This window comes from Alligator sinensis, unplaced genomic scaffold, assembly GCF_000455745.1.
Source record: "Alligator sinensis unplaced genomic scaffold, ASM45574v1 scaffold666_1, whole genome shotgun sequence".
NCBI classification, from domain to species: Eukaryota; Metazoa; Chordata; order Crocodylia; family Alligatoridae; genus Alligator; species Alligator sinensis.
The window spans coordinates 557,976-570,122 of record NW_005842216.1 but is presented as its reverse complement, the minus strand read 5'-3'; the positions used below and the strand labels follow the sequence as shown (position 1 = coordinate 570,122).

Below are 12,147 nucleotides of genomic sequence, written 5' to 3'. Positions count from 1 at the left end.
TGGTGTGGTAACATTGCAAGCAGATCTAGTATTTTCTGTTAATGGCTGCCAAGCAACTCTCCATCGTACATTTGCTGCAAATTGATTTAATAAAATATGTTGCATTCCTGTATTTTGGGAGAGATTTAGTACTGAAGATTAATTTCTGAATGTTAGATAGTACAAGAAAGTAAATGAGAACTCTAGTGCTCCTTTGAGCAGCAGACAGCTCTGCTCAATGCGTAATGCATTTTAATCTTTTAAACACATTTTTAACTTAACCTTTTTTAACAGTTGATGATTTCTTTATTTTTCTTCTTCCTCTAACACTGAAATGCTATCTATTCTTAACTACTTTGATTTCTTGCAGTTAAAAGTATATGCGTGTTTGTAACTTTCCAGTTCCATCGCTCTATAATATGACTAGTTGCTGTCACATATGATTTTTTTTAAATAGAAATGCTGCTCTAAAGAGAGATTTTTGTGGAAATGATAGCAGGTGTCTCTTGTCAATAATTCAATAAATTCATGCATTTTAGAAAGTATTTCCAGACTATTAAAGTTTGGATTAGGGTTTTTTCATTTTAGGGACAGCTGTAGTTATTTCTCTTAATTATAGAAGGTATAATTTTAACATAATTTTTTTTTTAACTCTAGGTTCTGACTAAAACAAGTTCTGCAACCAACTGCACGCACATAAAGATCGCAGGCCTTATTGTTTTTAATTAATTTCAAAAGAGTCATGCACAATCTGTTTCTTGTATGTTAACTCTGCAGATTTCTCTTGATATAATAATTTGAAACTAGATAACATTTTATTTGCTAATGAACAGTATATAGCAATTTACTTTGACACTCAACTATGCTAAGCCATTCCAAATGAGAAAAATAGAAGCTATCCTTAAACGTGTATTTGGTGATGTAGTTTTAAACTTCAGGTTTCTGGGTGTTATTTCTGACACATGCTCCTACTGTGTCCTAATTTTGAAACTTCTGAACAAGTACTTGTGGGGATGCAATAATGTAAGTAAACTTACCTCAAAATTCAGTCAGACTGTGGTATTGCACCTTTAAAATAATTTTGGGAAGTGTTTGTTTGTTTGTTTGTTTTTGCAAATACATATTGCCTTATGCTATACATGATGCATGGTAGAAAACTGGATATATGAAATAGTTCATTACTTTTTGGTTATTTATAAGTACAGTATTGGTTAATGGATAATTATCAGTTGCTGAAAGTCTAGTGGGAGGTTCTCATAGTGAGTACTTTATCATCTTCTTAGCCTATTTAGCATTTCTGTGCTCCCTTACAAGAAGAATGTCTCGTGTTACTGTCAAACTTTCATCTGATTTTTTTTAAATAAACTCGGTTGTCTAAAAAATAATTTGTGAAATGTGGGCAAAAAGTAATATCTAAAAATAAGCCATCTTATTTGGTGCCTTTTATAGTGCTGCATCTTTTTCATGAAGTATACTATGGTAACTGAATTCTACTGTGTGACAGGGACCTTCCCATGGCCTGTCACAACATTGGCCTGCCCACCTGTCTCGGGCAGTCCACCCACCTGACTCTTCTGCCACACCTTTGTTGTAATTAAATATTGTTTCTAGTTTGGAGGCTTCCCATTTAATGCCCTGATGCCAAGGGTGTAATACATGACTCCGAACCACCCATACACCCTGTCCCATGCCTTGCAGATGGCATCACATACAGATAACAATTCTCTTGGCCCATTACCAGGCCAAACTCAGTCCTGTGCTGAGCCTCTCTCATACTGTCCCTGCAGGGCCACACTCACTCTGCCCCTTTCTTGGGCCTCTTTCACACTGCCCTACTCTGTATAGCCCTTCAGGACCACTCAGGCTCCCTACTCTATACAGCCCTTCAGGCTTCAAATCTTGCATTCTTGGTCCTGACCCCTTGCAGACATTCAGGCTGCCCAGTTCAGGCCCTACTCTATGATGGGACATCAGGCCTACCACACACTGGGCTGATTCTGACTCCTGGCCTTGGATGTCTGCAACTTGGCGTACAAGCCCCTCAGGCCTCAGTTGACATACCCTGGCCCCTAACGCAGTCTACAGCCCATTCAGGCCTCATCTGTCTGTTGACATACCTGGACCCCAAACTCAGCCTACAGCCCACTCAGTCCTCACTCATATTCAGGCCTCCCACTAGGGCTCACTCTCGGGTATTGGGCCTCAGGCCTTCCTGGTCCCTGTGTTGCCCAAGCTTGGTGCCTTTGTACCAGGCTGTGCTTCCCTAGCCTTTCCCCTACACAGGGTCACCCAGACAGCCACTCAGGCCCTGGCCCCAGCTTGGGCTAGTCAAGAGCCCTAGGTCAATCTGCAAGCAGCTGACTCCCTTCCTCAATAGGGGTCTCCACCTGGGCCCTCCCATAAATCAGCCCTTTACTTTACTAGGCTTATCTGAGCCCCTCCAGAGACCCCTTCATGGTCATCTCCATTCCCTAGGTTTCCCCAGGCCTTACATCAGTAGCCTTTGCTCTCAACAGTTCTAATCAGGGGCTGACCTAGCCCCTATATAGGCCCACAAGCTCTAAGCCCTTTTGTTTGGGCTGGCCTGTGTCTTCACTGGGACCTTGTCTCTCCAGCTTCTCTCAATAGGCCATCCTAGCCTCTAACTAACTTGGGCCTCAGTCTATGTAGCCTCTCACTCTAGGCTGGCCTTTCCACGGTCACAGGCTTTCAGCCTCCTCCTAAGGGTTCTGGACCCCCCTGGATCCCTAAGAACCTCCTTCATCCCCGTAGTTCCTACCCTAACTTTCAGATGTTCCAGGAGCAGCAGTACTCAGTCCAGATTTCATAGATTTCTAGGGTTGGAAGGGATCTGTTAGATCATCCAGTCCACCCCGCTGCAGGAAAGAGCACTGGAGTCAAGTAAACCCAGCCAGGTACTTGTCTAATCTCCTTTTGAACACCTCCAAGGTAGGGGAAAGCACCACCTCCCTTGGAAGCCCATTCTATATTTTGGCAACTCTCACTGTAAGGAATTTCTTCCTGATGTCCAATCTAAATCTACTCTCCTTGAGTTTATGGCCATTGTTTCTAGTAACCCTGAGGGGGGCCCTGGTAAAAAGAGTATCCCCTCTTCCCTGCTGACCCCCCCACCCCGATAAGTTTGTAGACAGCCACAAGATCACCTCTCAGCCTTCTTTTGCAGAGGCTGAAGAGATTCAGATCCCTCAGCCTGTCTTCATAGGATCTTACCTGCAGGCCCTCAACCATACGAGTAACCCTTCTCTGAATCCTTTCTAGGTTATCCACTTCCCTCTTGAAGTGCGGCACCCAAAACTGGACACAGTACTCCAGCTGTGGCCTCACAAATGCCACATAAAGGGGAAGTATCACCGCCCTAGACCTGCTCGTGATGCACCTACTAATGCAGAAAAGAGTGCGGTTAGCTTTACTTATTACCTCATCACATTGGTGACTCGTTCATTTTTCTTCAACTAGGACTCTGAGATCCCTTTCCACTGCTGTGCTACTTAGAATGGTACTTCCCAGTCTATAGGTGTATTGGTGATTCTTTCTCCCCAGGTGCAGCACTTGGCACTTATCTTTGTTAAACTTAATCCTGTTCTGATCCACCCACTTCTCCAGTCTATCTAAATCCACCTGAGTTCATTCCCTACCCTCTAGTGTGTTTACTATACCCCCATAGTTTGGTGTTGTCTGCGAATTTGGACAGAGTGCTTCTACACCCTCATCCAAATGACTGATGCAGATATTGAACAGTACTGGTCCAAGGACAGAGCCTTGGAGGACACCACTGCTCACATCTCTCTAGGTAGAAACCGACCCATTCACCATCACCCTCTGGGTGCATCCCATAAGCCAGGCTTCCTCCCACTTGCCTGTGGAAACAATCCATGTCACAGATACTTATTTTACTTGTAAGAACTGGGTGTGACACTGTGTCAAACCTTTTTAAAATCCAAGTAAATAACATCTACCTCTACTTCTGCATCTAAGCACTTTGTGACCTGGTCATAAAAAGAGACCAGGTTAGTCAGGCAGGATCTGCCTGCTATAAACCCAGGCTGGTTGCCCCTTAACCTTGTATTACCTGCTGGTCCCCCCACAAATGTGATGCTTTATGATTTTTTTTCTAAGGTCTTGCCAAGGGTAGAGGTAAGGCTAATTGGCCTATAATTACCCGAGTCCTCCTTCCTCCCCTTCTTGAAAACAGGGACCACATTGGCCCTTTTCCAGTCTTCTGGGACCTGTCTTGAGTGCCACAAGCACTCAAACAGTTGCACCAGTGGCTTTGCTATGACACTGGACAATTCCTTTAGTACCCTTGGATGAAGATCATCGGGTCCTGCCGACTTAAATACGTCCAACCCCTCCAAGTGCCCCTTCACTAGGTCAGCGCTAACCGCTGGTGGATTGGTATCTCTGTCTCACTAGACTAAAGTCTTATTGAGAGGTGTGTTTGTAACTGTGTCCAGGAACACAGATGCAAAGAAGTCATTTAAGAGCTCAGCTTTGTCCATCCTATCTGTTACAAGTTGCCCGAGTCCATTATATAGTGGTCCTATGTTACCCTGCACCTTCTTGCTCCCTATGTACTTAAAGAAGAACTTTTTGTTACCCTTAATCTTTGTTGCCAGCCTGAGTTCTGTTTCTTCTTCGGCCTCCCTCACTGCTTCCCTGCAAGTGCAAGCCAAGCAGGTATACTCCTCCTTGGTGGCTGCCCCCCTGCTTCCACAGCCTGTAAGCCTCTCTTTTCTCCTGTAGGCTCTCCTGGATTTCCCTGCTCAGCCTAAAGGGTTTCTTGGCTCTTACCTCCCTTTGTGTACTGGGATGGTACCCCCCTGTGCCTGCAGGATCAGTTCCTTCAGGAACTCCCACCCTTCCTGGACTCCCAACTCCACAGATGTTATTACCCCTCAGTCCCACTCCAACTAATCTCCTGAGCTCGTTGAAGTTGGCCTTCTGGAAGTCTAGCACTTCCACCCTACTAGTTATCTTTCCCAACTTTCCCTAGATAATGAATCCTATCAACAGGTGGTCACTATCTCCTAGGTTACCTTGTACCTGCAGATTCCCCACCAAGTCCTCCCCTGTGGTCAGCACCAAGTTGAGTAAGGCATTTCCCCTAGTGGGACTGCATACCTCCCATGTTAGGTGCAGGTCCTCTATGCAAGTTAGGAACCTAAGTGAACAGGCATGCCTGGCTGACTGCGTCTCCCAGCAGATGTCTGGGTAATTAAGGTCACCCATGACAACCAGGTCCTTTGAGTGAACTGCATTTGAGAGCTGCCTCGATTTCTAGATCTAGGTCAACTTCTCCTGGTGTGGAGGTCAATAGTAGACCCCCACTACCAAGTCCCTTTCAGATGATGTTCATCCTTCAGCTCCTCAGTTGCAACTGGCTGGCTCTGCTCTCAGGGCCTGGTGTTATACACAGGCTGCCCAGCCCTCCACCAATCGGGCGGTCTCCTGGGTGCCATGTGACTGCCTGATTGGTTCTGCTCCCACCTACAGGCTGGTCTGTAGCCTGCTCTAACCCGTAAAGTGGCAGGCACCCAAAGGTGCTTTGCCACATACTGTAATATCAATATCTATTATATTGTATTAGTGAGAGTTCAAAATACTTTTGAAAGCACAGATAAAGGTTCATATGTTTGATGTTACTTTACTTTTCCTCATTTATATCACATTCTCTATTTTTTGGATTCTTTTTTCCCACATTCCTTTAATTTATTCCTGATAACTCCATGTTTATGTGAGTTCTATGGTAATTAGAAAGCAATGCAGAAATACATCTGTGCAAAAGGCTCTGACTTGCTTACATGTCCTGGATCAATTTGAGTTTTCCAGAGGCTTTTGGGCCTCAACAAGTTTGGTGGATTTGGGAGCTTTGTTGTAGGAGAAAGGCATAGAGAAACTCATTTCTAGGCTGAGTAGGTGTGATGGTGTCCTTCCTAGTACTCTGTCAGAAATGGAGAGCTGACTCAGGTGAAAGGAAGAAAGTGTTCTTTGGAAGCATCATTCTGTGATAGATTTAGCTTAAGATAAGTATCTATCATGACCTCTCTAGTATGATTCTCTTTGATAGATTTTTTTGTACTTAAATTGTAATTCTGAGCATGAAAGAACTGGTGAACACTATTTCTGAAACACAATATCACTATTGGATTCTGTTCTAACTGATTTTCATCTGTATAGATGTTCAGAGAGGTAAGGACGGAGATTAAATTGCATTTAAAAATGGCCACCCAATCTAACTTAGTTTGCCCAGGTTTGGACCTTACACTTACCAGCTTAGTTAGGTCCATCTAAGTGCAAACTGTACAGAAGCATAGGAAGGTTAGATCACTCTGAAAAATGGCTGACCCAATCAGAAAATATTGGGTCTGGCAACACTTATCTAACTGAACTCATGTAACTTTACAGTTCCAGCACAACTGCAGAGCTGGGAAACCTCAGCTGCTGGTCCCTGCTCTGGGGATGTGCTTTTCTTGCCCTCTTCTCCTTCTCCCATCCTCCCAGCTAGAGGCTATTGTTAGCCCTCCCCAGCCCCTTGTCCCACCTGCAAATAAGAAACTCCTGTCCCTACCCTTTGCTCTCTCCTGTGGACCAGCCAAGGCTACTTAAGCCTGCCAAATCCTCCATCCCACAAGCTGTGCTTGGTGCCAGTTTGACCAGCATTTGCTGGTGCTAGGAGCCAAGGAAGTAAGTCAGGATGGGGAGGGGTGGGTGCAGTGGTGAGGTTTGGTTCACTTTGGGGTGCGGTTATTGTAGGAGTGGTGGAGATGTTTACAGGTTTATTGTAGGAGTGGTGGAGATCTCCCTCCTACCTCCTTCTCTGCCCTTTGTCTTCCTAATTTCCAGCTGTTTCCTTTTTCACAGACGGCCTCTTCTCTACCTTGAAAATCTACTACTTTAGAGTCTCCCTTATTCACTTTTGGCTTTTCTTTCCCTCATTTCCCCCCCACTCCCTTGCCTGTTCCACCTTTTGTTTTCCTAATTTCCACCCATTTACATTCTCACTGGCATCCTGTCATACTTTTAGCTTCTTGTGGTTTCCTATGCCTGAAGAAGGGTGATTGCACCCAAAGCTTGCAAAGAACTTCTTCCAACTACTCAGTTGGTCTAATAAAAGAGAACATCTACCCAAAGAACCTTGCTTGTATGTATCCTAAGGCTGTTTGAGAGTTGATCTTCAGTGGAGAAGATTAATCCCAAGCTTGATTTTTGATTTGGTTGTTTTCTGATTTCTGGGTAAGGGAGCTTCTGGCTTTACCTTTCATCTCATTATAATTTTAATTTTGGGGTCAGGTATCTAGCACTCTTGACAGAAATCTAATTTAAAATATTAATTTGAAAAATGCTGGAAGTATTACTGGCTGACAAACCATATTAGTCCCTGATATGGTGCAGTGCAAATGAAATTATATTACATTAATATAGCATCTTCTACCTGAAAGATCCCAAAGTAGTAGTGTACCAAAGTCCCAAAGGGAATTTATACAGTTAGTGAGTTAGAATTTATATTCTTTGCTACCATTCTCTGAACATGAACTCTTTTTTTTCAATAGGCCTTGATGACTGCCTCCAACAATACATTAAAAATTTTGAAAGGGAAAAGATCAATGGGGAGCAGCTGTTACACATCACTCATCAAGAGCTTGAGGAACTGGGAGTCACTCGTATCGGTCACCAAGAACTAATCTTGGAAGCAGTTGACCTGCTCTGTGCATTGGTAAGTAAACTGGTTTCATTTACCACTCATTCTAACAATGCAGACTTTTGTATATCTTAACCAAAATTAAGATACTGAAGATGGCACAGTATACAACACTTTCAGGTCTCACCTCACTTAAATACTGTCTCTCATTACTTTTGAAATATTTGAAGGGACTTCAGTTAAACACAAAGGAATTAACTGTTTTCCTTCTAGAAACTTTGCATTATTATTATTATTATTATTATTATTATTATTATTATTATTATTTTTACAGTCTTGTTTCCATAGAGGGTTTTCAGTCTTTTCTTGAAGTCTCTTCAGTGCTATATTCACTTGTAGTTCATGATCAGTGCTGGCATCAATATGGCATTATGATTAGGTGTCGTATACCCTCATAGTCCATGGAAGTTTTCTGTAGTGGAGTAAGCCATGTAGTCCTGTGTGCAAACATGCTACCACTCAAAGATTTCATGCACTTATGTGAGATGGCATTAATAATTGCACTGGAAGGCGTTTAAAACACTTTGCAAAGATCACAACAGACTTTTTTGACAATATTAAATATTAGGGCTGTGCAAAGCTTCGGATCATGATTCAGATTCAGAGATGATTCAGATGATTTGGAGGCCAAATCTATGAATCTGAATCAAATTGTGGGAAGTCTTAGATTTTCTGAATCGATTTGGAGCTTCCAAATCAATTCAGAAAAGTTTTGGCGATTTTGTCCATAGGGTATAATGGGGAATCAATGAAATATCTATAACTTTGTTGTCTTTTGGCTGATTCAGATGAAACTTGCAGGGATGGTAGCCTCTGCTGAGAGCATGATGCATGCAAATGTTCAAGATAATAAGTGCAGGGGTTTCTGGGAAACTGCACTCCAAAGTTCTAAAAGCAAAACTCGCGTCACGTGGGTGCTTGTGTGACTGTATGTGTCTGTCTTGGGGCATGGGGTGGGGGTAGGGGAACTACTGCAGGCCTGGCTGCTAAGCTACTGTGTATCAATCTGCTGTATCAATACTGCTCAATCATGATTCACTCAGGGACCAGCTCAATACACAATAGCTAGCTAGTAGCTACTAGGTAACAAGTTAATGAGCAAGGATTAACACCTACAAAACCACAGGCTAAGGAGAGGAAATAATAGAGTCAAACTGCTTCTGCTCCAAGACAGACAGTCAGTTGCACAAGCACCCATGTCATGAGTTTTTTTCCTGTCAGCAGCTAGAGGTGCAGGGCCCCAGAATCCAGAACCCCTGCACTTATCTCCTTGACAGCTGGCAGGCTTTGTGCCCTCAGCAGGGGCTAGCAGGCCTTCAGTTCATCCTGCTGCGCCTTAACACAGTGTCACCCATGTCACGAGTTTTGCTTGTCTGCAGCTTGAGGTGAAGTTTTCCCCCAAACCCCTGCACCTATCTCCCTGAAACTTGGCAGACTTTGTGGTGTCTGCAGGGGCTACCATCCCTTCAGTTTTGACCCCACTGTAGCTTAACACATGACGTGATTTTTGCCTTCAAGAATTTGGGGTGCAGTTCCCCCAAACCCCTGTATGTATCTCCTTGAAACTTAGCATGGAGCATGCTCCCAGCAGAAGTTACCACTCCTGCAAGTTTCATCCAAATCAGACAAAAAACAACAAAGTTATAGATATTTCATTGATTCCCCATTGTACCCTATGGCTGAATCTCCGAATTGGCTCCAAAGCTTTGGACCTGATTTGGCCGAATTGAAGTGGGAAACTGATTCAGAGCTCTGAATTGAATTGCTGGCATATGAATCAGTTGAATACGAACCCAAATCGAATAGTTCCCTATTCGCACAGGCCTATTAAATATGGATACCTGTAATCAGCTAACTGGTTTTGTAGTAAGATATAGTAGAAAAAAAATTCTTTCTACACTTTATGTAAAGCTACTGAGATTTATATATATCCTTTAAAAAGTGTATTCAATCTTGTTGTAGTATTCTGGGGATTGCCTCCAGAGAACTAGAACATGGTCCTGGATGCTGTGCTCTGCACCATCTCTTCAGGCTCTTGCCCCTCCACTCTGTCTCAGGACTCTGACAGCCTGAGCCTGTCAGCCCAACAATTCAGCAATAACCTAGGCTTCTCTGTGGAGCATCTCCAGTGGCCTCCTTTCTTCCCCTTCAGCCATTCCAGTGTCACACGACTCGCTGAATACAAGGAGCAATACTCTACCACAGCCACAATGTGACTAAGGAGCCTTTCTAAAAACCTACTCAGTTCTCAAAACCACTGTTCTGTTTCATTTCAGTGAAATAGTTTCGCTGTTTTGGTGCTGTTGCAACGTTTCGCCCATATGCTATAATGGGGAAGCTCAAAACAGCCTATATCTTTATCATTTCTGGCCTGCTTTGGATGAAACTTGCAGAAATGGTAGCTCCTTCTGAGGGTAGCCTACCAAGTTTCAGGGAGATGGGTGCAGGGGTTTCGGGGAAACTGCACCTCAAAATTTTGAAAGCAAAACTCATGTTACGTGTATATGTTAAGCCACAGTGAGGTCAAAACTGCAGGCATGCTAGGCCCTACAGCAGCCACAAAGCCTGACAGCTGTCAAGGAGACAGGTACAGGGGGAGTCTGGGTTCTGGGGCCCTGCACCTCTGGCTGTTGACAGACAACTCATGACATGGGTGCTTGTAGGACTGTATCTGTCTTGGGGCATTGGGGGGGGGGGGGGAAAAAGGCAAACCTTGTAGGCCCTGCTGTGGCCATGAAGCCTGCCAGGTATCAAGGAGATAGGTGCAGGGGGAGTCTGAGTTCTGGGGCCCTGCACCTCTAGCTGCTGACAGGCAAAACTGGAACACAGTTCAGTAACTGACACCAAGGCAGAAAGCAGGGCAGTTCAAACAATGATGCCTTTTATGAAGTTTTTCCATCCCTCCTCTAAAGCACAGGGATTAGAAGGGACCTCAGGGAAGGATGACAGTCACTGGCCAGCTACACAGTCAATGAGAGCACTTCTCCCCCCATCTTCCCCTTCCCTCTCCTTACTTTAGTTTGTTTCCCTGCAGGCAAGACCAGCTTGAGCTTTGAAACATTTAAAACATTTCAAAAGGTTTCAACTTGCCTTGTTTTGTTTCGAGGCTGTTTCAAAGCTCTGTTTCATTTCGATTTCACTGTTTCGAGCTCAAAACGAGTCAAAACAGTGTCAAAATGAAACTGCCAGTGAAATTTCACACAGCCCTAATTTGGAGCCTATGGCAATAGTCCAGATTGCAAGCAGCAGCAGCAAATGGTTGCTTACCCCATGTCTACATGAGTAGAATCTGTAATTTAAGACTTTGAAATTATGTATAAGTTAATCAGTTGATTATATTAAATAGTTTCAAAGAATTCAGTGGGTGAAGGATGAAAACTGTACCATAATGCTTCTGTATTGTTAGTGAAGGGCTGCTTGTACTGACAATTGGGAAAAAATATTGTTCATTAACCACTCTTATTGGAAGCTGTTTTGCTTGCTAAATTAATGTTGGTCAGTGAATGAGGTGTAAACCATTGGACTCCTGCTCAACTGATTTTGATCTTTTAAACCTCTAATATCTTTAGGAATCTACACTGTTAGCTGCTCATGGACCTTGTCCAAACTATTAAGAGCTTCAGGTGACCCATGCCTATAACAAATGTTTAAAATCATGGGTGTCAAAGGCATATGTAGGCTGACAAAGTCATTGCCCTCTGGATCTGACCCACAAGGAACCCTGCAGAACCCTGACTGCAGGGTTCCTTGTGGATCATATCCACAGACAAACTGGCAGCAGAAGGGGCAAGTGACCATTGCACAAGTGGCTGCTTGCCATGGAAAAGGCGACTAGCAATGGTGGGCCCAGGAGCTGCAAAGGATGTTGCACTAGATGAAGCAATGGCAGCCCCAGGTGGCTGCAGAGCAAGGAGGGCTGTTAGCAAAGTCCTTGTTCACCTCACTGACACCAAAGACCGTGTCCAACTGAGCCATAAATTCTTTGGCAGTTTTCATCACCCGTTAGCTGTGTCCCCAAATTCCATGGTCCACCAGTAGCCCAGTGGGCCAGATGGATAACCCTGTGTGCCACAAGGTTGACACTCTCTTGGTTTATCTGCTTTTGCTGTCTCCATTTGACAAATTGCTCTGCTGTTAAAATGAGTCACTTTAATGTGTTTATATATAGGGCTTAGATCTTGTGTTTATAATGAGTATTTTTAAGTTTTGAGTTCAAATTAAGCATCAGAAAAAAAAGACCTATGACAAGTGTATCTGAAAAGTAGTATTCTTTGCTGATCTCTACGTAGTGGCTATATATGGGACTTCAAAACTTTTATATTGGGTGCAAGATGCTATGATAAATACTTACATATTAAAAATATGAGGCATGGCAGCATTACAAATGATTAATCATGTCACATTCATATTTTTAGCTCTCAGTGGGTATTCCCTAAGGCCAAGAAATC

General features: G+C 43.6%; 1 protein-coding gene across 1 annotated transcript in view; it reads left to right on the top strand.

Moving 5' to 3' along the window:
- LOC102367873 (connector enhancer of kinase suppressor of ras 2-like) overlaps positions 1–12,147 on the top strand; it is a 703,948-nt gene that overhangs the window by 179,073 nt on the left and 512,728 nt on the right. The window contains exon 2 of the mRNA XM_014521487.2: positions 7,551–7,714. Coding sequence (XP_014376973.1) covers positions 7,551–7,714 — 164 coding nt within the window. The remainder of the gene's footprint in view (positions 1–7,550; positions 7,715–12,147) is intronic.